This window comes from Peromyscus leucopus, chromosome 1 (assembly GCF_004664715.2).
Source record: "Peromyscus leucopus breed LL Stock chromosome 1, UCI_PerLeu_2.1, whole genome shotgun sequence".
NCBI lineage: Eukaryota > Metazoa > Chordata > Mammalia > Rodentia > Cricetidae > Peromyscus > Peromyscus leucopus.
In genome coordinates, this window is record NC_051063.1 from 94,267,517 (window position 1) to 94,294,132 (window position 26,616).

The 26,616-nt window shown below is 42.7% G+C and overlaps 1 protein-coding gene across 3 annotated transcripts in view; it reads left to right on the top strand.

The window, feature by feature from the left end:
- Positions 1–245: 245 nt before the first annotated feature.
- Positions 246–26,616, top strand: part of Rnf141 (ring finger protein 141) — a 33,197-nt gene continuing 6,826 nt past the window's right edge. Inside the window, exons 1-5 of one of the 3 annotated variants that reach the window (XM_028875832.1) lie at positions 246–347; positions 8,730–8,923; positions 11,836–11,944; positions 18,850–19,031; positions 21,399–21,506. In XM_028875832.1, the coding sequence (XP_028731665.1) occupies positions 8,781–8,923; positions 11,836–11,944; positions 18,850–19,031; positions 21,399–21,506 (542 nt within the window). In that variant the 5' untranslated portion in view covers positions 246–347; positions 8,730–8,780. Of the gene's footprint in view, positions 348–575; positions 658–8,729; positions 8,924–11,835; positions 11,945–18,849; positions 19,032–21,398; positions 21,507–26,616 lie in introns of those variants that run through there. The other 2 variants (XM_037211534.1, XM_028875833.2) reach the window with 2 other exon arrangements.

The window sequence follows — 26,616 nt, forward strand, 5'->3', positions numbered from 1 at the left end:
TTGTTGTGATTCTCATTAGAAGTCCTTTGTTAAATATATTTTGCTTTTTCCAAGTCTACAGCTTGCCTCTTCATTTTTTTTTGGTCTTTATTTAAAAATTATTTTATTTTATTGATTTTTATGTATGTATTTTGCCTGCCAAGTATGTGTCAGCAGCCTTGAGCCAATATAGGCCTCCCAAGCCAGCAGGTGGGGTGGAGCTCCGTCTCCAGGCAACGCGCAAGGGCGTGGCCTTGCGTCACTGAGGTGCGACTGGGACGGCCGCCGCGCCGCTGCCGCCTAGCGGGTTTAGCTGAGCAGCGGCCGCGGCGGCGTCGCTGGCTCGGGGAGAGCATGCCTTGAACAGGGTGAGCCTTGCAGCGCCGCCCCCTCGCCGTGTCCTTTCCCAGCCGCTCCACGGGCCTGGAGCAGGGAGTGGAGGCCCGGGCAGCAGCAGGCTGCGGAGCCGGGCTGCGGGGGGTGCGGGAGCGGGGGGAGCTAGGCCGCCCAGATCAGGGCCTCGGCTGCGGGCTTGGGGCACCGGCTTCCAGCGGCGGGTGGATGCGCTGTTTCCGCCTTCGCGGTGGTGGTGCTGAGGAGAGGTTTCCGACCAGCTCTGACTGTTTTGAATCTTGGCGCTGGCGCCATAAGCAGTTTAGCTGTTGGTTAGCGGAGCAGGTGTGCCAAGGAGGGGCCGAGGGGCGGGGGCCGGGGCGGGAGGGTGGCCCCAGGGCAAGGCTCCTGAGGGGGAAAGCCTGGGCCGGTAGCGTCGGCCAATCTTCCTAAACCCGCCCTGGCTGTCCACCTGGGCCTTTGCTTGTCAAACTAATTGCTACCTTGAGAACTGACATTTTTTAAAAAAGTTTCCTTGCTAATCATAATTGTAGGGTAAGTCGCCTTGTGTGTGCGGTTTCGTTACAAATGTGGGATTACTGTTGTGGAACTGGCTCCCGCCTACCTATTAAATCAATGGCAGTGTGCCTTTATATTCTGACCCAGCCCCATTTCATGATGCCCAGCATTTCATGGCCTTCTACTGGCTTATGTGTAGCTGCACTAACAGTCCCTTGCTTTTAGTCCTTATGTCTCAAACTAAGTTGATCGTCTCCACTCCCCCTGCCTATTCTTGCTATAGAAGGAAGTTCATCCTTCAGAATTTTGTCCTGGGTGTGAGCTGCCTACCAACCAGTGGTCCTGATAGTTGTCTTTGAGAAGATAGGCCTTCTGAACCTTCAGAAGTAGCATGGATCCCACCCCACCCCCCTTTCATGCTATCTGGTTTCAGTTTCTATATATTTTCTTCCTTAATATGATTTTCAAAAATGTCTTTGTCATTTGACATAAGGGAACAGTGTATATAAGGGAAATCTATATATAGTATTTGGTCTCTTTTGGTTCTCTGAATACATCTAAATTCTCTAACTAGAGGAAGTTGATTTCTCTTCTTATACAGGCAGAGAAGGTGCAAAGATAATTCATACAAATCTATGTATTTTTTTTTTTTAAAATAAGTGTACTCACTAAACACACTGGTACTATTAGGATTTTAGCAATGACCTAGTACTCTATTTGTTTGTAGGTTTTCAGTCTTTTTTTTTTTTAATTTTAGTTTCATTTTCTCCTCCTTAAGACCTTTGACCCCAGAACATGCATTTTAGATTCTATAGTGACTAAGCAGTTTAATCTTTGGACTATTATATCTGTGTTAATTTCAACAGCTGATACTTCTTGTAAATTTAGAGTTTGTGTAAACAGTGAATAATAAGGTAAATAGTGTCCTTCAAGACCCAGTTGTAGAACTTAGTATTTATTACTAAGATTGAAGATGTTACAAAATTTAACAGCTTTCAAAGATGCCTTTATTACCACAGTCCTTGTCAACTAGTCATCGTGTGTGTGTGTGTGTGTGTGTGTGTGTGTGTGTGTGTGTGTGTGTGTATGTATGTATGTAGGGGGGAGTGCAAGTACACACCAGAAGTCAACCTTAGGTCTGGTTAGACTACACCTGCTGGCTAGCAAGTCCCAGGGATTCTCCTGTCTCAGCCTTTCCAGCACTAAGACCCCAAGTGTGCCAACGCCCTGTCTTTTCACACGGGCTCACAGGTAGAACTCAGGCGCTGGTGCCTCCTGTAGGTACTTGCCCGCTGAGCTCTCCAACCTCTACCTAGTTATCTTGCCCTTTGCCTCAGTTTCCCTCTAATCCATTTCTGAATGGCTTATGGTTTAAATGTTTAGAGTTCTGTGTGTGAGACTTATTAGTGATGCAGTTGTTATATTCTGATAAGGAATACTTGAACTACAAAAACTCATTTGTTAGAAGAAGAAGTGATCAGCTGTATGTGCCACCCACTGAAGAATGTGGCATTTTTGGAATCCTTGATGTTCCTGTGCGTTTCAGAATAACAGCTCTTATTTACAAAAACTTCCAGTTGCTTTCAGGAAGTACATCTCCTCCTTGCTAGAAGTGGCCACGCTAGAGGTGGCTCAGTGGTTTGAGAGCCACTCAGCTTTTTGAGGAGTCTTGACCACAGACTTGTCTTTTACCAAATTTTATTGCCAATAGTTTGCCAGCAAATTATGTCTGCAAGCAGTACTACTGTTCTGTGACTTCAAGGGAGATATTTTGTTGTGACGGTTTCCCAATATATATAAATATCAGGGATAAATTTTTACAATTTTACGTTTTCCATAAATATATTTTTAGCTTCTACTCCATGTTAGTACGGATGCATGACTGAGCTAATAAAAGACTATTAGATGAATGATAAAACACGCACTATATTGACTAGGGAAATATTATACACATATCTTTGGTCCAGGAGCAAGAACACAGGTAGGTATCCTGAAGAACTCAGGGGAGAGGTGTGTAAGTGGTTCAATTGAATGATACATGCTGTGATAGCAATATTAGTTCATCAAAGAGGGATACTGAAAAAGCTATGGCCGGTGACTGAAGTGTGACCTTAGCAGATTGCCTTGTGGGTGCTCATGTCGTCCATCATATTTTTACACTAGTGATGAAATTGGTTAAATGCAACACCTTCCCTCCCAACCAGTGTGAATGAACACCCTGGTTCCGGGCCCTCAGGTAGGTGTGGGGGCCGGATTCATTTCACTGATTCTGTTTCCTGGATACTAAGTACAATTACAGGCAAACAATATGCTGCCTCACACTATGAATCTTGCCACTCAGAGTTAGGGTACCAGTGAGACAGTGGGTATTTGCTGTTCAGAGTTAGGGTACCAGTGAGACAATGCAATATTTTCTAATTCAAGAAACAGTAAAGGCTTCTTTTCAGATGGGGTTTTGATGAGCAGTGTAGGGTATCAAAATATGACACTTTGGCATGAGAAGTCTTTTCAGTTACAAATACTTTCTAAAGTAGCAGCTAAAAGAAGTGTCCTCGAACCTATCTTTTTCTTTCTTAAAGAGGGGGCTGAAGCAATGATCTACAAATACCTGCCTTTTACTGGGGGAAAGTGCCCCAGCCCCCAACTCCTTTGTCTTGTCAGCTTTTCACAATTTACTTTTCTTTGTCTAGTGAGTTTCTATGCTTTGGATCCTATCTAGGGTCTTAGTTTTCTTGAGAGGAGTTCCCTATACATGTAAAAAGCAACCAAAATGTGTAGTTTTCTCCTGTTGGTTTTAGTTGACCTTGGGGCAGTTGCAGACCCTGAGAAGGGTAGAGGGAGGACTATGGCCTTCCCTACAAATAAATGTTGATTAAGTTGTCATGCATTCCATTAAGTCTTGATTAGACCACTTCAGAAGTTTGTTTCTCTCTGTTAGGTAGTGTAAACGGAATCGGAAGTATCAGGCTGGCTGGTTAGAATCACTGTTTACTAAGCTGGTACAGGAAAGCATGAGGAAAGTTACACTTCATTTTGAGAGCAAAGTATTAGGTTAGAGCAGTGGTTCTCAACCTTCCTAACACTGCCACCCTTTAATATAGTTCCTCCTGTTATGCTGACCCCCAACCATAGAATTATTCATTGCTACTTCATAACTGTAATTTTACTACTTTTATGAATTATAATGTAAATATCTGTTTACCAGTGGTCTTTGGGGTCACACCCCACAGATTGACAACTACTGGGTCATAGGTTAGCACCTCTATTTTGCACCTGGAAATTTCTCTGCGTCACTCATTAGATGAACTTGCAATCTTTAAACATTTTCATACATTATGAAACATTTCAAACATTATGTCATTGAACAGTTCACGTATGTTACAACAGGCCTTTCCATTGCTGTGTTGGTAGGGCACTCTTACATAAGTCTGGCCCTTCCCTCTGTACTTACTGGCCATTCTGCTCCTGGTAAGCATGTAAAAAACCTCACTTCCTCTTCCATGTAAAGAGGAAGCTCCTCAGATATTTGAACAGGCTTTTGCCTGTTCATTGCCTGCACCGGGCATTACATAGCTGTACTCAAGCACAGCCAGTCACGTTGTTCTGTTTCTAAACCCAGACTCTTGAATGTGTTCTAATGTGTTGGTACTCTTTTAAAGGTGCGGCTGCCTTGAGCCGAATGAAAACCTCCTGTGTGGGTAGCCCTTTGTATAACATAATAGAGTGGGAGGCTCCTTCCAGTTATCTGAAAAAAATCTTAAACACCCAACTTGATTTTGTTTTGGTGTCAACATCTCCCTTCTCTGGTCACCCCAGTGTTTTCATTTCCCTTAAAGGCACCATGATCTACCTATCTCAGTTGCTTTTGGAAACCTGTGCCTAAAATGTCTCCCATCATGCCCCAACTCTCTTGAAAACCCAGACTATCTTTCTGAACTCAAGTGTTTACCCAGGATTTCTTTTTCAACTCAAGACTAGTGTCTCTCAAGGCTTTCAAGGCATTCTGTACTTGTTTGGTTTAGTGTTTGTCATTTTGTAATTATATACTTATTTGTATGACTATTGGCCCATCCCTGTGGTGCCAAGAACCCTGTCTTTTTGCTTGCTCAACATCCTGTCCCCAGGCCATAAACACCACAAATATTGTTAAGTATAATTTTTATCTTTTTAGTTTTTCAAGACAGAGTTTCACTGTGTAGTTCTGGCTGTCCTGGAACTCCTTCATTGACCAGGCTATCCTTGAACTCAGAGATCTGCCTGTCTCTGCCTCCTGAGTACCAGGATTAAAGTCTGTGCCATCATAGCCCAACTAAACATAATTTTAGAAAGAGCATGTGTGACGGTGGTTTCCAGTGGTCTGTAGCCATTTGCTTATGATGCTTCCACACATTGAATCACAATATGGAAAGTAAAGATAGCATGTGTTTAAATATCTGTATGCAGTGTCAGGGTGAAGTTACTGCTTTTCTTGATAGTGACTCACTCTAATGCCATACTTTATATTTCATGTTATAAATTGTTTTTTTACATTTTTCTTAGGTTTTGGGCATTTGGGAATTTTTGTTTTGAAACTGTCCTTGCTTAAGATGAAGTGGAATTCAACACTATTGTGTTCTGGGATGTCACCTTCTCCAAGCTGGGAATTTTAATGGTTCCTTTTTTAATATAGTTGTATGAGTCTGTTATACTTGGACATATTTAAAATGTAATCTTTTGCCTTCAGAGATTGTTTTAGTAGTCTCTTTTCCTTCTTTTTCATTATTCCTCTAGTATGGTATTTATTATTACCACATAGGTTCAGACCCAAATTAGTAATGGGGGAATTAATTTTTTTAGTATAATTGTATTTACACTATATTTAAAGTGACTTAAAAACTATATAGTATATTAAATTTTAATACTGAAAGTGATGCATATTTATGGTTATATACTTTAATTTGAAGTCACATTTTAAAACATTTATTATTTGTCTTGTGTATACGTGAAATGAATGATAAATGGCACTGGTGGTGGCGCTGGTTACCGTGTGGAAGGGTCACGGTCATGACAGAACCCAGTATTAGTTTTAGAGCTTTATTAGGAGGAAGAGGGGTGGGGAAGGACCAGGCCTGGGAAAGAGCATGTGCGGAGGGCAGAGAGAAAGATGGGAGGAAGAACAGAGCAGAGAGGGGGCTCCCGGTGAAGCGGGCTTACAGAGCTACACCACACATGCGCTGATTGTGTGACCATGCTGTGCGCATGTAGTCACTAGTACACACTGATGATGTGAGATGCAAGACCTTTTGCTTAGCTCCTGAACTGCGCGTGTGCAGTCATGTAGCTGGAGTGAGGGCAGAATTCTAACATTCCAGACCTTTTACTTATTATAAAAAATCGAGTGAATAGGAGTAGGGGCATTGTTTCTCCCAGAAAAACTGCTTCCAGCTGACTTGGTGGGCATCGGTCGGCTCCTGGGCAGGTAGGGAAGGGGTTGAGGTAGACAGGCGTCCTGGGATGGTGGGCTGTCCTGCTGCCTCGGAGCCGTTCATCCCTCTTGGCTTGATACTCTGGCTGCTTTTGTGTCTGACAGGATGCTGGTGAGATAGAGAAAAGAAATTTACCTTCAGGGAGGTCCCAGGGTAAGGGAAGGGGAGTCCCAGGAATTTGGGTTGCACTTATCTGAAGCAGATCTGACCTGTCCAGATGGATTCAAGCTGGTTTCTGGAGCTTACAAAAATTTTGAATATATTACGAAGCAGCCATGAGAAAATTAGTGACCATTGTAGTGTTTAGTACTCTGCTTAATTTTTACCTGAGATAAGCTTTATTAGAGGTAGATTATTTAAAGCACCTGTTTTCTTTATGTAGCATTCAGGAGACACAGGTGATCGATTGTTGAGAGCATTTAACGATAATAGATGGTTATATTAAAGTCTGTCTTTGTTGAGCCCAGACACTTTTGAGTCTGGGAGTGTAAATACCTTTTTAACTGTTAGTTTCTTACTTGATGATCCCTAGACTCCAGCTCTGTGGTGGCCCTGTAACAATTAGCTGAGCAGTTAATTAGAAGAGGGAACCGGGAAGAGAAAAGCTTGTGGGGTGAGAACTCATTCTTTTGGAATTAGGTCGGTGTGCATGAGGAGGAGAAGCACTTCTGACAGGTCTGGAGTGAGGCACATGGAGGGAGCAATGAAATGAAAACTCCTATCTTAGCTGGAAAATCTTTCCCCATTAAGTAACCCTGAAAGTACACTTAAGTCTGGTGAGGTGGGTAAGGCTGTCCTCCCTAACCCAACAATAGGGAAACGAGAAGGAGAAGTAGGGCCCCAGTACTCCCTCAGAACAGAATAGGTAGCTCCAGTGTCCAGAAGGAAGGAGATGGGTCGCCCAGATGTTATTATTGCCACCCTGGGTTCCCTGTGTGATGGGAGTGGCCGGGGCGTAGTCATCGCTAAAAGCCAAGCCTAGAAAGTCAGCCAGAGGGTGGTCCTCATCTGGCGTTCCTATGCTGACAGAGCTACACCATGCATGCACTGATTGTGTAACCACGCTTCGCGCACATAGTTGCAGGTGCACACTGATGATGTGAGATGCAAGACCCTTTGCTTAGCTCCTGAACTGCGCATGTGCAGTCATGTAGCTGGAGTGAGGGCAGAATTCTAACAATACGTATATGTATCCAGGGGTTCATATGCTACAGTGCATGTATAGAGGTCAGAGGACAACTTTCAAGAGTTGTTTCTTTCCATCATGTGACTCCTGGGGATAGAACTCAGGTTGTCAGGTTTGGCAGCAAGTGCAGTTGCGCAGAAGCAGCCTTGTCAGCCCTAAAGTCACATGCTTTGTATTTAAAGCTATATTGTCATTTTTTGATTAAACGATAAAGCAAGCTTTTTGCTGAAATTCCTTTCTATGTAATTGTTACTACTTTACTTGCTTTGTGTGGTAAAGGTGTTAATTTGAGTAAAAGCAAAAGATAGATTTTTTTTTTAATGGTAAATGAAATGGAATTTCTTGAGGTGGAGTTCAAAGATCACATCTGTCCCATACTGTTGACTTAACCATTTCCTTATCCATAGAATGGGGATATAAAAAATATATCTACCCTGTAGGATACTGTGAATAACGAATGATGTCATGTATGGAAAGCATTTAGTTTGGAATCTGACATGCAGTAAACAGTCTGGAAATGTTCTTAGGGAAATACAGTCACTTGACTGCCTCTGTGTGTGTGCTTTTGTGTATGTGTGTGAATGGCCTTTGTTTTTGACAGTTAAGAGACCCATCACTCTTCCAATATCATAAGTGAATCATTTGGCTGTATGATTCTGAAAAAAATTAACATAAATCTTTACTTTAAAAACCATGGTTAAATAAATTGTATCTTAGATTCATTTGAGTTGACTGAATCCCCCTTAAGGTGCTTGTAGTTCTTCTTTGCTTTTTGAAGGATGAGTGTGCTGGATAGTTTTATATCAACTTGACACAAACTAAAGTCATCTGAGAAGGGGGGACTTCAATTGAGAAATTCCTTCCATAAGATGGGGCTGTAGGCAAGCCTGTAGGTCATCTTCTTAATTGGTGATCAGTGGGAGAGGGCTCAGTCTATTGTGGGTGGTGCCATCCCTGAGCTGGTGGTCCTGGGTTCTATAAGAAAGCAGGCGGAACAAGCCAGTAAGCAGCACCCTCCATGGCCTCCGCATCAGCTCCTGCCTCCAGGTTCCTGTCTTGGGTTCCTGTCCTGACTTCCTTTGATGATAAACAGTGATATGGAGGTATAAGCCAAATAAACCCTTTCCTCCCCAAGTTGCTTTGGTCATGGTGTTTCATCATAGCAATAGTAACTCTAACTAGGACAATGAGTATATTGGTATTTTTTTGTAATTACATACAAATAACTTTTGCATTGTATTTAACAGAAACTATGTGAAGCAAAACTCTTTCTGAATTCTGAAAGACACCATTTCACCATGGGACAGCAAATTTCGGATCAGACGCAGTTGGTTATTAACAAGTTACCAGAAAAAGTAGCAAAACACGTCACCTTGGTTCGAGAAAGTGGCTCCTTAACTTATGAAGAGTTTCTTGGGAGAGTAGCTGAACTCAATGATGTGTAAGGCTTGCTCATCTTCTTCTGTTCCCTTCCTGTATGACCCCATTTGTTCGACTGTGCAGAAGGTAACCATGTGCACTGGTGATACACAGAGGGAATTTTGAGCGTGAGTTAGAAAGTACCTTGACTGTCTGCTCTAAGTGGACTTTAATGTAGCTATTTTGAAAGATGTAAAGGGACCAGGGGTGGGAGGAACTTAAAATGGAAATCAGCACACAGACATCAGGTATGGCAAAGCAGTTCTAGAATGACTGCAGCTCAGAGTGGGGCACTGAGAGGCTGTAACTCTTGTGTGGAAGCACTTAGAGGGGTGCATAGACAAGAGAATTTTCCATCGGCCACTAGAGGAAAAGGGTCCGACAGTCAGAAGCACCAGCAGTGTACCAGTGTGTGTGGCTGCCTGTCTGTTCTCTGAAGTGCAGTCTGCTTAACTCTCCTGAGTGAGTTTCTATGGTAGTGTAAATTCCTCCACCTTGAACTTAGTCTTTATAGTTTTCACCTCAGTTTGTGTGCTGATCTATGGAGAAGCTTTTTGCAATACAGAGGGCTCTTTGCCCTCAGACCCCTATGCTTTCTCAGTACTGCTGGTTACCCCGTGGCAGATAGATGGGTAACACTTTTTTCTTTTCTCATAAACTTCCTCTGGTAGCAGCTTCTTCTACTTTTCTTTATTCTGTATCAATCTTCTGTCTCTTTGGGAGCTTAATTAAAACTTGCCTAAGATACTTTAAATGATATATTAAAAATATTTTTATTTCATTTTATGTGTATAAGTTTTTGCCTGCATATATGTTTATGTACCACATGCATGTCTGGTGCCTGTAGAAGCCAGAAGAGGGTACCAGATCCACTGAGACTGGAGTTACAGACCATTGTGGGCTGCCATTTAGGTGCTGGAAATTGAACCCAGGTCCCCTGAAAGAGTAATTGGTGCTCTTAACCACTGACCCACATTTCCAGCCCCCTTAAATGATATCTTAAGGGTTCTCTCTAGTCTGTTCAGCTTACCAATGTTCATGGAACACATGATATGCACAAAGTACTATGCTAAGGGTTTGAGCATTTTAACTGATTACTCAGATATTGATGACAGACACTGCCAGCTGTCTGTGAATCAGAAGTTCCTTTATTATCCTACATGACTTCTCATTCAACCACCCCATAGCCCAGGACCACTCTATGTGAATTTATAGTGGTGTAGTCACTCTTAATAGCTTGTGCTGATATGTATGCGCCTGTGCCAGAGGCTTTTATGACAGCCATGTTGGATAAGGGACATACAATATGAAACATGTAAGAAGATCACACTTTCCTTATGAATATAGCATTATTATTTTCTGCCAGTTATGAAGGCTAAAGGACAGTCCTAAGGTTTTATTAGGAGATACTTTCTTTTAAGAATACTGGATTTTATTAATTAAAAAAAGAAAAATAGTTTGTTTCTGAGATCATAAAATAGGATTGAGAATTTAGTCGTACCTTATTCTTATTCCAACTTGTAAAAATATTGCATTTATTTACTTATGGGGTAGTGCACATGTAGAGGTCAGAGGACAACCTGCAGGAATCCATTCTCTCCTAACATGTGGGTCCCAGAGATTGAACGTAGGTGGTCAGGCTTGAGAGCAAGTGCCTTTACCAAACACTAGGCCATCTCTCCAGTGCATTGTTCCAGCTCCTGGAGGAGTAGTTCATAACATGAGCCATCCTTTAATCTTTAATATGTAAACTCAGGCTATTTGATGAAATTTTGCTTATTGACCTAAAGTTTTTAGAAGAAAAAACAACTGTCCTATGACATCACCTACGAGCTAAATTATTGTGCAGCAGTAAAAATGTATTCCTTTTACTTACTTGTGACAGGATACTTGAGTGAATTTGAGGGGGTTTGTTTTGTTTATTTTTGGTAGGTTTCTTGGTTTGGTTTGGTTTTTGTTTTAACGATGTTGAGAAACCTAAGCTCTTGCTGCTGGCTGTACACTAAGCAATACCAGCGTGTAGCTTGAAATTTATTCCCATGGGCTAGAGCTGGGCATTTCATAAGTGCAGTGTTCTCTCCTGTCTGCCAGCCGTGAAGTCAGCACAGAGGTGTGGCTGGGTATCGCAAACAACTGGAAGCTGGCATGTCTGAGTTAATTCCTTTTGGCTGGCTGACTGAGGCCGGTTGCTTTCCTTGGCTGGAAGGCACTTAATTGTGTGCAGCTCTCCTGCTGGTGCTCAGAGCAGAATCAGCAGTGACAATGGGAGCTGCAGTCTTAGGGCTTCAGATGGATTTTAGTTGGTGTTGATAGCAAGATACTGAGTGTGTTGTGTTGTCTTTGTGCCGGTGAGGAAAGGACAATAGAAGTCTGTTTAATATCGCAAACTTTGTTTTTCTTGGCCGAACCCAAAATTAGTACAAATTAAAAGCTTTCAAAAAAAGTATGTTAATGTGGTAATGTAAACAGGGTGCAACCAAGAGCAAGGTATTCCTCAGAATTATGTGTATTTGGTCAGCAAACTTTTACTTAGAGTACCAAGGTTTCTTGGGCTATGTTTGTCAGGGTTAATTGTTCTCTTTTAGGCAGGACCTCATGCAGCCCAAGAAACCTCAAGTTCTTGAACTTCTGATTCTCCTTCTTTCCATCTCTCAGGTGCTGAGATCACAGGCTAGTGTCGCCATGCTCAGCCTTGGATGAATTTTTTCTAAACATCCTTTTAGACACTCAAAGACAATTGAAATATAGATATGGAGATGAGTATTTGACTTTAAAAAAACATTGGAAACTCTAAGTGTGTGTTCAAAACATTCTCTGTCCCTGTGCTGTAGGAATCTATCACAATCACTTCTGCTTTTACTTCCCTTTGGAAAGTGTTTCTTGAGTCTGGTTTTACTTTTCATAAAAATAACAAATGTGCTTGCCTCTTTTCAGAACTGCTAAGGTAGCTGCTGGCCAGGAAAAACATCTTCTCTTTGAGGTACAACCTGGGTCTGATTCCTCTGCATTTTGGAAAGTGGTTGTACGGGTGGTCTGTACCAAGGTAAGATTGGTGGAGTCTTTTATTTCAGAGCTTATACTGTTTTGGTAATTAGAGGCACATTTAATAATGTAATAGACTATAAATAAATGTTACTGGTTTTGTAGTCTTATAAAACATAGGGTGTGTGTATGTGTGTGGTATGTGTGCTAGTCTGTGTGTGTATGTGTCTGTCATGGCTGAGGCCAGACATCAACATCAGGCATCTGCCTCCCTGTCACCCTTCTCCTTATTCTTTGAGACACTCGAACCGAAGCTGTTAGACTGACAGGCCAGGAACCCCACCTCGTGCCCAGCATCTGCTCCCCCTGCTCCCCTAGTGCTGGGCTGACATACACACACCTTTGTACCCGGATTTTATGGGGGTACTGTGTGTCTGACCCTAGGTCTTCATGCCTGTGTGGTGGCACTTCACTGAGCCACCGTCTCAGCCCCTAAAGCATCGATGGCTGCTGCTGTTGTTGCCTTCAAGCTGTCCGGTTGGATTGTAATTGGAGGAAGTGGTAGTAAACTTAGCCTCACCCTCCAGCTGTCCTTTGAGGCTTAGCTAGCTGTGGAACCCTCCAGGACACCATAGTTAGCTCTGAGATGATACCTCAAAATTAGTTATCTCAGGAAACCCCTTCCCTTGAGAACATTGGATTACATTCACCAAAAAAACAGTATCCACCGGAGAGGCTGTGGTGATTCTGAGTTATGAGTGAACTTTGGTCAGGAATGAACTATCTTGTAGTGAGTTTTCTTGGCAGCTGCTGCAGAGCATTAGAAAGCTTCCTGCTCCCAGTAAATTAAGTAGAATAGCAATTCTTAGTCACAGGCCTTTGAGAAGAAATGAGTTTTATTAGCTCTTCTTCAGTCTCAACCCCTCTTCTAAAAAGTAAGATAAGCCATATAAACCATAATTTACACAGTTGTGAATGCCCTGAAGTCCATTCCTGACCAGTCAGACTCTCCCTAGGTGAATCACTTAATGATCTAAAATACATTATATAAAAGATAATATCTGTTTATGGACATGAATGGAGTCTAATATTGTTAAGCAAATCTTGGAGGACAAAGCACAGTCTTAAGAGAGTTATCTCAGAAGATGGTTTCTTTTAAACGCTGGATTTCACTCATTAAAAAAGGAAAAACAGCTTTTTATGTTATCTATATGTGTGTATATATAACACACTAGAATAAATGGTATAATGTACGGCAAATAAATGCTAGTGAGTCACAGACCCCAGAGACTGCCTTGGTAGTCTGTCACATTTCCATAGTGAGTTGTCAGGTTTACGTCTGCTGTGTTTTATTTCCAGTTTATTCAAGCAGAATGTCAGCAATACACTAGGAACTAAGAATGCAGGCAAATGCCATGTCCTTAAGGAAAAGAAACCGTTTATAGTTCAGGCCCCTGTCCCTTCTGAGCAAGAATGCCATAGACTGCTAATCTCCACACCTCCAGAACCCTCTACATTCCAGTTTATGCTGCTATGCACTGGCTTTTCTGAAGCACAGCTTTCCTTAGCTCACTACCCTGCTTAACACTGCACAGTCCTCACTGCGTACAAAACCTCCCCTGCTCTTGAGTGTGGCATTCATGGGCCTACCATGTGACCCCATGTTTTGGGCACTTCTGTTTTGGACATTATTCCCTTTTGCATTCTGCATGCCCACCAGGGTTAATGAACTGAAGGTGTTCCTCTGTTTATTAAGTTCCCTCACCTGCAATGTCTGTCCACCTCATGCACTTTCATGATCATCAGCTGGGAGTCACAGAACACTTGTTTTAAACTAGTTTAAACCAAAGCCGTTTATTTTCTCACGCATCAGCAAATCCCAATACACTGGCTCCAGAGCTGGTTATAGGCCCAGGAGATCTCCATAACCCATTGGTCAATATTCAGTCATACCTTCTACACACACACACACACACACACACACACACACACACGGCGGGGTGTGAATGGTTCAGCTCAGACTAGCCAGTATTGATCCCTAAGACAGTCCAGGGAGTGAAGAACACCAGAATACAAACAGGTGTGCCGGCGACTGAAGTGGAACCAGTCCTTGGACAGTCAGCAGCTGCTCCCGTCACTCTTGCTGTTGACACTCGATGTCTCCAAAGATCCAGCTCAGGTGCCATCTCATCTGTAGTCTCCCTTCACAGGAATTCTCTCGCCTCTTCTAAATTCCAGTGGCTCTTGGTTTCTACCTCACTGCTGACATTCAGCATTAAGAATACAGTAGTCAGGCTGGGGAGATGGTTCAGTGGTTAAGAGCACTGGCTGCTCTTCCAGAGGACCTGGGTTCAATTCCCGGCACCCACATAGCAGTTCACAACTATCTGTAATTCCAGCTCCAGAAGATCTGACATCCTCGTACAGACATACATGCAGGGAAAAACACCAATCCAAATTAAATTAAAAGAAGAATAGTCTGTTCAGTCCCTAGTTTTTCTGTGTCTCCTTGGGCAGAAACTATTTCTTGCAACTATATGTCATGGCTGAAATATTGTGCTTTGCATCCAGCAGCTCAACTTGCACTGGATGACCAAAAACCTGTTGAAGAAATACTCTCCTTTGCATGGCACGGCTGAGGCTTTCCTTGTGTTTGGTACACATGCTACCTAAATTATACTCAACTCTCTATCCTTATTTCATAAAATACTTAGTTTACAAGGAAGAGACCTCTATAAACTGTAGAACTATCAGAATATATCAGGCTTCTGATCCCTTGGTTCTCTGTTGTTTCTTTTGATACAGAGTTAATGTTTGATATTATTATTAGTCAGATTCTTTTTTGCCCCAGAAGCTTTAACTATGTTTCTGTATTGTTAAGTTTAAATTACTGTATTCTATTGAAATTCGTTTTTTCCTTTTTTTGTTTGTTTATTTTTTGAGACAAGGTTTCTGTGTGTAACAGCCCTAGCTGTCCTGGAACTCTTTTTTAGATTAAGCTGGCCTCAAACTCACAGAGATCCACTTGCCTCTGCCTCCCAAATGCTGGGATTAAAGGCGTGTAGCACCATGCCCAGCAAAATTCTTTCTTGAAATAAGATTCTAAGTAGAAAAATAAAAGTATTAAAGACAGCTGGGCAGTAATGGAGCATGCCTTTAATCCCAGCACTAAGAAGGCAAAGACAGGTGGATCTGAGTTCAAGGCCAGACTAGTCTACAGGGCAAGTTCCAGGATAGCCAGGACTACACAGAGAAACCCAGTCTTGAGGGGTAAAAAGTGTTAAAGACAGAGGCCATTAGCGCCTTCTTTTGTATGTTTTGTTTGTTTGTTTGTTTGTTTGTTTTTTCTTGTTGGTAGATCTATTCAAAGAATTTTTATTTGCATTTTTTTGCAACTGATCTTGGGAAGCCAATATTTGGATTAGAAAGAGTTAAGTCTAGTGTGGAAAAATTTGGAGGGAGTTAACAGTCTCAGGGTATAGCCCATGCTGTCCCAAAACTCGAAACTCGGTTAGTCTGCCTCACTGCCCCAAGTGCTGAATGTACAAGGTGTACTCACTACATTTGCCTGAGAGCATCATATTTATGATTCTTAAACAGTTATAAGCATTTGTATTTTAACCTTCTGAATTTATAGTAAGACCTGTCTTGTCTGTCTGTACACTATTCTAATTATCCTCAAGTAACATTTAATTCATTTTTAAATTGTTTAGATGGGGTGTTTTGTGGGTATGACATTAGAAAAGTTATTAAATTAATTAAAATTACATACTGAGGGGATTGGAGGGATGGCTTAGCAGTTAAGAGCACTTGTTGCTCTTGCAGAAGTCCTGGGTTCAATTCCCAGCACCCACATGGTGGCTTACAACCGTCTGTAACTCCAGTTCCAGGGAATCTGATGCCCTCTTCTGATCTCCTCAGGCACCAGCACACATGAGGTGCACATAAATACATGGAGGCAAAACACTGATACAGATCAAATAAATAAATATATAAAACCCCAAAGTTTATGGACTGAAGTGGCTATTAAGAAAACTTCAGCGGTGGTGGTGACGTACGCCTTTAATCCCAGCACTTGGGAGGCAGAGCCAGGCAGATCTCTGTGAGTTTGAGGCCAGCCTGGGCTACAGAGCAAGATCCAGGACAGGCACCAAAACTACACAGAGAAACCCTGTCTCAAAAAACCAAAAAAAAAAAAAAAAAAAAAGGAACTTCATAAGAGGACTGAGGAAAAAAGTTTAGTCAGCAAACCCCTTGCCGTGCTATCATGAAAACTTGAGTTCAATTCCGAGAACCCACAGTTTAAAAAAAAAAAAAAAAAGCCATGCATAGTACTGTAATCCCAGCACTGGGGAGGCAGAGACAGGATCGCTGGGCTTCCCGGCCAGCCAGCTTAGCCCAGTTAGTAAGTTCAAAGCCAACCCAAGACCCTGTGTCGAAGAGGTGAAAGGTGTCCTGAGGAGCAAACAGTGCCCAAGGTTGACCTCTGCACTTCACGCATATGCCCACAGGTAGAGTGTGTGTGTGTGTGTGTGTGTGTGTGTGTGTGTGTGTCAGACAGACAGACAGACAGACAGACACACACACACACACACACACACACACACGAGTGCATGCAGACAGGTCTTCATGCAGTGTGTGTCTTACACCACTTGGGCTTGAACTCACACCTTGCAGTCGTCCTTTACTTTGTCCTTAGTGCTGCAGACCACCATGTTCAGGAGCTAGAGGCTCTCACTGTGTCCACTCCACTTTGTTATTCCTGGTAGCCATCACACCAGGAGTATTCCAGTCACCTCCCAAGTGGCCCCTGCTTCTGTTCTGGTGTCCCTCAGTGTATTCTCAGCACAGCCCCATTTCCTCATTACATTTGAAGTGTGAAATAGATATGTCTTGGCTCAAAGCACTCCAGTGGCTTCCTATGTGCTTGGAAAGTCAAAGTCATTGTTGAGCTCAGCGAAGTTCTGTATATTCTATCACTACCTCGCCTTGTTGATTTCTTCTGTGTTATGCAGTTTCAAAAGAATACTGGCCCACCTTTCTCAGCTCTGAAGGCTTATTCTAAATGTTTCTGTAAATGCCCTGTCATGTTTTGTTTATTCTCTACTCTGTTTGTAGTTTTTTATTGCAAAGAACCTTGTATGTTTGAATCTCCACATAGATATTAGCTTCCCAAAACTTAATCAGGTTTTTGAATATTAGATACGATTCTACATTTCACAGTATGGAATCTGACCTATTCTTGAGTCTCAATATTTTTTACTACTGTCTCAGATAGTAAACAATTAATAAATGATTAGTTATAACATCATTTTCATTCAAATACTACTGAGATAATTTTAAACATATGTACAGTCTGTCATCTCCTATTTTCATTTCCATGAGCACATTTCATAATCCTAAGGCTCACTGTTACCCCCTGCCCTTTTCTGTCTTTCTGAGACAGTCTTGCTGTGACTTCCAGCCTCCTGGGTCCTGGAATCCTTCAGGTGTACACCACCACACCTAGCCAGTTCATCTCTCTACATGGTTTCTAACCTTATATCCCATTTATGTTGATGCACATGTAAGATTTCTCTACTTACTTCTGTCCCCACAGTCTTTGCATATCGTTCCTTTGTTTTTACTTTTTGTTGGGTTGTTTTTTTAGACACATTCTCATTATATAACCCAGACTGGCCTGCAACTCATTCTGTATCACAGGCTGGCCTTAAACTTGAAGCAGTCCCCCTGCCTCAGCCTCCCATATGCTGGGATTACAGGAATGTACCACTACTCTTAGCTTCATACAGATTTCTCTACCACCTCATCTGCTGAAAAGAAGGCCTTCTTATCTATAACTAGTCTCTGGTTATCTCAAGCTCTTCAAGTGTTACCTCCTCATTCTACTGACTTTAGTTATTTCAAAAAATAATATATGTTCCACTCTGATTTTCTAAAGTCTTATGAAAGTGTCCTCTATCCTTGTTTCAAGTATCTTGCATCAGATTGTCAAGTGGCGAGGGTAGAGATACAATCTACAGAGGAACTTTCTCCAGGCCACTGGTTCCACTTCATGGAAATAAAATTTTGTGGAATCTCAAAATTCGCTAACTTTTTGTAGTTTAACGTGGCATTCTGGCTTTAGTTTAAAAGTCCTGAAGTAGCATAAAGATGTTCGAGAACAGACCGAAGAAGTAGCGCAGTTGGTAGAGGGCACTGTGCAGACACGAGGACCTGAGTTTGAGTTCCAGAACCCGTGTTTAAAAAAGAAAAGAGCCAAGCGTTATGGCATGCGTGTAAGCTCAGGAGCGAGGAGGCAGGGACAGGCAGATGGATCCCCGAGGCCTACTGGTTTGTGAGCCTAGTAGAATCAGCAAGTTCCAGGCCAAGTGAGAGAACTTCAAACAGACAGAGCAAGTAGCCAGTGTCCTACCCAAGGTTAACTGCTAGCCTCTGCACCCCTCACTCCCCCATTCCCACAAATCCACACACACGAGGAAGAAGAGGAGGAGGAGGAAGCTGTCAGCCTCTTCTTTTCGGTTGTAGCAGAATACCATAAGTAAATTCTTTAATTAAAAACTGTTAGCTTGTAATGATAGCACAGGCCTGGAATGCTGGCACTCAGGACCTGGAGGCAGGAGGATCTCCAGTTCTGGGCCAGCCTGGGTGACGTAACAAGTACCTGTCTCAAAAAAGAATTCATTAAAGCATCAAAGTGAAAACATTTCAATACCAGTCTCTACATCTCATTTCTCAACTTCGGGAAGATCACCTGACGTTAGCAACCCCAGACAGGATGCCTGATAACTTTGCAAGGTTCTTTTGACTGTCAGATGGGAGAATTTAGTAAGTTCTCTGATGAACTCCACAACTCAAGAGAACGTATATATTCTTTAATCAGACTCTCATTTCCTGTTTCTGGTTCCTAAGATATCTCACTGAATTGTGTGTCTGTGCCTCCCCCCCCCCTTGTTATGTTTCTAGATTAACAAAAGCAGTGGTATTGTGGAAGCATCACGGATCATGAATTTATACCAGTTTATTCAGCTTTATAAAGACATCACAAGTCAAGCTGCTGGAGTGTTGGCTCAGAGCTCCACCTCTGAAGAGCCTGATGGGGACCCATCCTCTGTAACCTCGTGTCAGGCTAGTCTGTGGATGGGCAGGTATGTGTGCCAGGTAACACAGTTCCAGTGACTAGGCAAAGTGCTGAGATCACAGTGACATCTCCCTAGTGCTCTGGGACACCTCCGTCCTGTTGCCTCTACCTGTGTTATAGCCAGGTCAGTGTGAGGTTCTCCTGTCCTTCATTTGTTCACTGTCCCAGATTAAGGTGACTCACAGCAAGAAGTGTGTCTGTCAGCTCACTCTGCAGGAGCCCACTCTGTCTCTTGCATTTAATGACATTAACGACTAATGCCTCCCCGTTAATAGGTTTTTAGGCACTCAAAGCCATTTATAAAAGTAGGTCCAAGAATCTGGCAAAATTGTTTCAGAAATTATCTAATTGGAAGTTAAATTTTTCAGTGTCGTCTCCAGGCCTTGGCAGTCTCCTCAGGAGAGAAAAAGTAGTTGCATGTGTATTGACCTTACATTAGCTGCAGGACATGACGTCAGCGGAGCCTGCTGTGATGGCGCTTGCTTGTCAGACCTCGTAGATTACTGTGCTTCCTTCTTCCATGCTTTTGCTCTTGCAAGCTCCCATTGCTGCTGCTTGATGTGACATTTTTAAGTTTGTAAATGCCTCATTGGAAAAAGACTTCTGTGTTTCCAGGCATGTTGATATCCCGTCTTACTGGGGACACTGGGAGATGGCATGATCTGCAGTGACTGTGCCCTGCAGAACGTGTTTGACAGGAGTTTCTCTTTTATTGCTTTATTCACAGTTGCACTTTTGCTCCATTCTGAGTGTTTGGAAAGCTGAAAGTGGTTTTTACACACTGAGCAACTGAAAAGCAAGTGGCATTCATTCTCTTCCTGTTGGGGCCGTCTTCAGGAAGATGATGAAAGGGTTACTCTTACAGGAAGAGCAGTGCCAGTTGGTTAGGGAAGCCCACCTGGCTCATGTGTTGTGGGCTGCTGGTGGTACCCTGGTCCCCAGGTCATAGAAAAGGACTTTGCAAGGAGAAGGGGAGCAGTCCGGCTTCACCTCCAACGCATAGTTCTGTTAATGGCTAGTGTTTGTTGAGTCCTTGCAGTTGATTCAGTCCTAACAGTTGCTCCACAGGAATACAGTTGGCAGACGAGGAAGCGGGCTTAGAGGAACAAGTGTGTGACTAGAGAGTGATTGACAGAGCTAGGACTCACGTTTAGCCCATTGCAGCTCAGTGGTTTGGAGGAGGCGCTGGAGATTGTCCACCTCTGAGGTGCTCCAATGCCACTGATCCTTGGCAACTGCTCTATCTGTGCTCTACAATATCAAGACTGCGCGCCATATTTCACCAAATGGAAACCAGCTTGTACTTAGAAGTTGCATTACCACTTGCCCCCACAGCTTTGTGAGACTCAGTGGGCAGAGAAGCAATCCTCTTCTCATGCAGATAGCTTCACTTACCAGGAAGGTTTTCTTTTTGTTCTCTGTCCTCAGAGTAGTCTCAGTCTGGCCCTCCTCTGCAGCCAGCATATCAAAGGCCCTAGAACCAGCTTTCCTGTGTTCAAACCTGAACTCCTCTCTTTCCTCAGTTTCCTCATCTCTTGAAAGGGTTGAGAGCAATGGCATCTGCCCCAGAGGACTGGAGAGAGAGTTGGGGGAGTTAATCGATGGGATATACACATAGTGCCTGGCACATAACGGCGGTCGGTATGTGTGGGTGCCTTACCGGTCATGGTATTAATTTATAGAGTGCCCTGCTTGAGTGCAGCAGCCATGCATGGCCTCTGAAATTCCACCAAACAAGTCTGATCCCTTCTGTCCTTCAAATGTTGAAAACTAGTCAAATTCCCACTGAGCCTTCTTCTCCAGAATAAGTGTCTCCAGCCTGTTCCTGGGTTCTTCCTGCACCGGCTGTCCTCTGTGATCCTCTTCTGTCAGTGTGCCTCTCAGGGTCTGCGGCAGGAAGGGGTACCCTTTCAGCTCCAAGTGGTCAGATAGAGCACGGTTCCTTCCTCCTCCTCACTGCTACCAGGAAGGAAGCAGGAAGTGGCATGGAGTAGCTTCCGCTGGCAGTCGGTCCCGTTTTCTCTGGCTTGCAGTGCTATTCTTTGTAATGGTTTTCTGCTCCTGACTCTGACACTTCCCTGTCAGGACACCCCATCACTCTGTAGAGTCTACTGTGTTCTCAGCTGCTTACACCCTCAGGTGAAGATTGGAAGCTCATAAGCAGAAGTGCTAAGTCATATGGATCCGGTGTATTTCTTCCCCTAATGTATTTGCTATCCCCAAAGATGTTAATTTTGGTCTGATGTTCCCTTTGCACGTAAGTCATGCTGTCTTTATACTGTGGATCTTCACTGATGCTTTTTAAGGCAGTGGAACAAAGCAGGAAGTGTGTGGACAGAGACTGCCATTGTTCCAGCTCCGTTTTCACACTCAGGGTGAAGCAGCTGACTGATGAGGAGGAGTGTTGTATCTGCATGGACGGCCGGGCTGACCTCATCCTGCCCTGTGCTCACAGCTTCTGTCAGAAGTGTATTGATAAATGGTAAGTTATCCTCTGCCCTTGGAGAGCAGAGGTCAGCTGGGATTATGAATAAACAACTGGAAATACAAATACTTCAGTGCTAACCACGAGAGCTTCGCTCTTTAGTACTTTAGTTTTATGGTATGCTGCCCACTAGTTCAAGTATTTTTTATACCTATTGCTTATGAAGTGTGGAGATGTGACTTGGTTTTGACACTGTAAGAATCTTTGTTTGTTTGTTTTTGTTTTTGTTTTGTTTTGTTTTGTTTTTGGAGACAGGGTTTCTCTGTGTAGCCCTGGCTGTCCTGGAACTCCCATTTGTAGACCAGGCTGGCCTTGAACTCAGCGATATGCCTGTCTCTGCCTCCCGAGTGCTAGGATTAAAGGTGTGCTCCACTACCGCCTGGCCAGACACTAAGAATCTTGATGCCTGGTTTGAATCTAGAATTACTTTGCCCTTTTCAGCACCCTCTCCCCCCCCCCCATAATTCTCTATGTATGTGTAGAGGAACAAATTCTCAGCTGTATGATCTGGAGAGTTATTTAGTCAACTAATTAAAGTCATTTGCTTACAAGATAATGGAGCATTTAGGAGAATTTATCATTGACATGCAATAAGCTACATGTATCTGAAGTATAATCTGATACGCTTTAATTTATGTGCATATTTATGAAAGCTGTCACAACAAGATGAGGAGCAAATCTGTCACTCCCCAGAATCACCTGTAGCCTGATTCTTAAGCAGCTGTAAAATGCTTTCATTTTCTGAAAATACTTTGGATTTGCTAGACGTTTTAAAGTGGCACCATATAGTGTTCTCTCTGCTGTCTAGATTCTTTCATTCCATGTAATCATCTTGAGATTTAACCATGTTGTAGGTACAGATAAGTGCCAAATAAAAGCTTCTGTGTATATTTGTGGACAAGTATTTTTTATGGACATGTATTTTTCTTGGGTAGCTACCTCAAGTGGCTAGATCATATATAACAGATATTTCTCAAGAAATTGCCAACTCAGTCTCAAACTTTAAAAAAGGTTTTTTCTTTTTCTTTTTTTTTTTTTTTTTTTTGTCTTTTGAGTATAGCCCAGGCATGCCTCAGTTAGAACTTGTGGCAATCCTCCTGCCTCAGCCTCCCAACTCTGGAATTATAGATGTGTGCCACCACACCTGGCTCCTTCTTACCTTTTTTTGCGCCCTCTCCAGTACCACATAGAAGTGTCCACTGTCTTTGGCATTCTGACCAGCATTGTAATCCGCCAGTGGGTAGGTAGTTCTCTGTGGCTCTCACATCCCTTGCTGACTACTAAGTTGCCGTCTGTGCATCTTAGGTGATGGTCTGTTCAAGTCTTTGCCCATTTCATTATTGGAAGTTTTGCTTCTGTCCTGTGACTTGCACATATTTCTCCCCCTCTGTGGCTTGTCTTTTTTCTCTTGAGAATGTCTCTGAAGGAGAAGGTTTTTGTTTTCGTGAAACTGAATTTCAATTTGTGGCAGACACTGACCCCATCTATGAAATCTTTTTCTGCCTCAAGAGCATAGATGTTATTAATCTTCTACAAGTTTAGGGTTTCATATTTAAGTCTGTGCTCCATTTTTAGTTTGCTGAAAGCCTGTCTTTACTAAATTGGCTTGAACCTTTTTTGAAATTAGTTGTTCGAGTATAAATCAGTTCTGGACTCTTCCATCCACTGATATAAACTCTTTTACTCCAGTCTCATTTGTCCTGCTTCCTTGCTTTACAAATCTCTCCTTTCCAAGGTCATGTGGACTGGTTCAGGGCTTTGGTGCTTTAGTAGGAAGTATAGAATTAGTGTATCAAACTCCACAAAAGAGCCTACAGAGACCTTGATTGATACCATATTGACTCCATCAGTTTGGGACAGTGGCTTCATAATGTTTAGGTAGGCCTCTGAATTCTGCAGGCAGTTTTATAGTGCTCAGTGTTGCAGATCTCAGATTTGTCTTTGGGTGTTTTACAGTTTTGTGCTGTCCTAACTCGTTTTTGTTTGTTGCTAGTATATAAGAAGACAATAGTCATTTCACATCCATCTTGTATCCTGGTGTCTTATTAAATCCACTTAGTATTTTTGGGAACCTTCTTCTGCAGATTCTATTGAATGTCTTGATGATTCTATTAAACATCTAAACATGGTTTTTCAAAGATACCTTTTCTGATACAACATTCTAGACCAAGAGTGTTTTTCCTCCCAGACTTCCGTGTTGGGTTCCACCTCATCACTTTGCTTTGTGTTCCTGGGACACTTTCTCCTTATTGTTCCCCTCTGGGCAGTGTGCCTTCCTTTCTCTTCGGCCTGGGGCAAGTCTTTATCTTCTCACTGCTTTTAAGCAGTTTGAGTAGGAGGTGCCTTGTCGTCATCCCCGCCCCCCACCTAAGGTTTCTTGTGCTTGGAGTTTGTTGATATTGTAGGTTGATGGTATTGGTGACATTGGAAATTTTTGAGCCATTGTTTTCTCAAATCTCTTATATCCTCCTTTCCACTCTCCTCCTGTGAGCTCCATTACCGTGTGTTAGACCCCCTGATTTGTACCTCGTTTGGACAGTCACTGTGTTGTATTTTAATGTTTGTTTCCCATGTAGACTCTAGCCCTCACTTCTCTGTCCATTGAATGTCGTGGCTCTCTAGTACTTTGACTATGTGGCTATAGTTACAGCTTCTCATTATCTGCTAGTTCTAATGAGGTCTGCATTGATTTTATGGTTTTTCCTCCTCATTGTGTCTTACAGTATTTTCAGTTGCTTATCTGCCTTCTAGTGTTTTCTAAGGACCAGATATGAATTTTACCTTTCTTATTAGTGAATATTTTTATTATTGTTAATATTAAAGCTTTGTTTTGGAATATGATTCACTTACTTAGAAGTACTTTGACCCTTTGGAATCCTGCTTTTACAGTTTGTTAGCAGAACCAGAGCAAAGTTTAGTTTCCTGTTACTTATGCTCCACTGATGTGACACAATCCTTCAGAGTGCTCTACTCAATGCTCCGAGAGTTAGAAGGGTCCAGTCTGGCCCGGGGAGCACAACCCTGTGCGCTCCGAGGCCTTTGCATACGCCGCTCAAATCTGAGCCTGCTGGCATTTGCTCGTGTGCTCACACTGATGTGGTCCGTTGTTCAGTGAAGGGCCTGCTGTCTCTTGGCACTCCCTCTGTGTGGCTCTGCTGTACAGTGCTCTGCCCTGTGAACTCTAGCTGCCTTGCCTCAGATGCTTCTTCACTAGCCTGCCAGGCCTCCAAGCTCCCCTACTTCTTTCTCTGAGTCCTGGAAACTCACAGGGCAGCTGGCCCGCCCGCAAGCACAGGCTCACTTTGCTTCTCACCTCTTGGGAGTCACGCCTTGTCTATGTCCAGTGGTTTATATGAAACCGCATCCAACACCCTTCCTTTGGACACTGTGTCCTGTGGGAAGTTGTTTTAAGTGGGAAGATGTCTTAGTTAGGGTTTCTGTTGCTGTGGAGACACCATAATGACAGCAACTCTTACAAAGGGAAAACATTTAATTCTATTTTCAGAGGTTCAGTCCATTGTCATCATGGTGAGACATGATGGTGTGCAGGCAGACATGGTGCTGGCTACAACTTGATCAGAAGGCAACAGGAAGTGGACTGAGACTCTGGGTGTAGCTTGAGCATATATGAGACCTCAAGCCATCCCCACAGTGACACACTTCCTCCAACAAAGCCACACCCACTCCAACAAAGCCATACCTCCTAATAGTGCCACTCCATTTGGGGGTCATTTTCTTTCAAACTGCCATAGAAAGTAAAGCAGGTTTCTGCTGGCCAGAAGCAGAAATTGACTGTTTTTAAATTGTGATGTTTTATGTACAGAAAAGTGAGAGCCCTAAATCAACCAAATAATGTATGCCAACTCCAAATTTCACATCTAGTTTTTGGAGTAAGCTTCTCAGTTTTTGTACAAAAGCAAAAGAGCAGTTGATGAACTGGTTGTTTTGGCCCCAATTTCACTGGGAGAAGAGAAAAACATTGCCTCTCTTCTTTCATAATGTATGTCTAACTTGACTACGGTACTTAAGTTTCCAAAGTAGTATTTGATAAGAGAAATTCCTTTGAAAGACATAATCTTAAGTAATCATATATATATTCTGTATCAGAAAATTATCCTGTATGTAAGTGTTATCTCTTGTTTTAAAACCTCAAATGCTCTGTCTTTGTACAATTTCCTAAAGTTTTTTTGGTTTTGAACCAATGGATATTTTATCAGACCTTTAATTGTAATTAATTTGTTAAAAGTCTTATTTTTCTGTATGTGGTGATGCACGCCTTTAATCCCAGCACTTGGGAGGCAGAGTCAGACAGATCTCTGTGAGTTCAAGGCCAGCCTGGTTCACATAGCAAGTTCTGTCCCAGCCAGGGCTGCATAAAGACTCTTTATCTTAAAAAAAAAAAATGGCCTTATTACTCAGAATAATAATTGGTAATACTCTTTACTGCCCCTGGCCAAACAGGAGTCCCAAGGCACAGTGGCTTCCACTTAAGTAAAAATAAATATTTAAACTTTACACTTTGACCAACTCTCCCATTGGTAAGAGGTAGCTTCCTCTTAGGACACATAAGGAATTTTATTATAAAGGAAAATTTACTCAGATACAGGAATAAGAATTAAAGATCCTGACTGGTGGTCGCGAACAAGATGGGGGACGTGGTGTCTCTACTGGAGCGTACTTATATCTGGCCCAGCATATCCATGCGGCACGTGCCTTTAACAGGGTGAACTGAAGTCCAGGTGTGGTGGGTGCTGCAGTCCCAGCACTGAGCACGCTGACAGCAGGAGGGTGACAAGGCTTGGCTAGCCTAGGTGGCTGTGGAGCAAGACTGTCGCAAATGAACAAACAAGGAATAAAATAGCATGTGCTGGTACACGATGGTTTCTAGGATATGTGGATCGGAGTACAAGGTCAGGGAGACATGTACTTACTTCCTTGTTTCCTACAAGCTGAGGTTTTAATCCATCCCTAGTAACATATTTAGACAACTAGGGAAGAGCCTGGGGAAGAGGAATAAAGGTTGGCATGAGGAGAAATAGTAATTCTTCACTGTGTTCTTTTATGTTGTTTGCATTGTTTAAAGCCGTGTACTTTTCAAACAAACCTG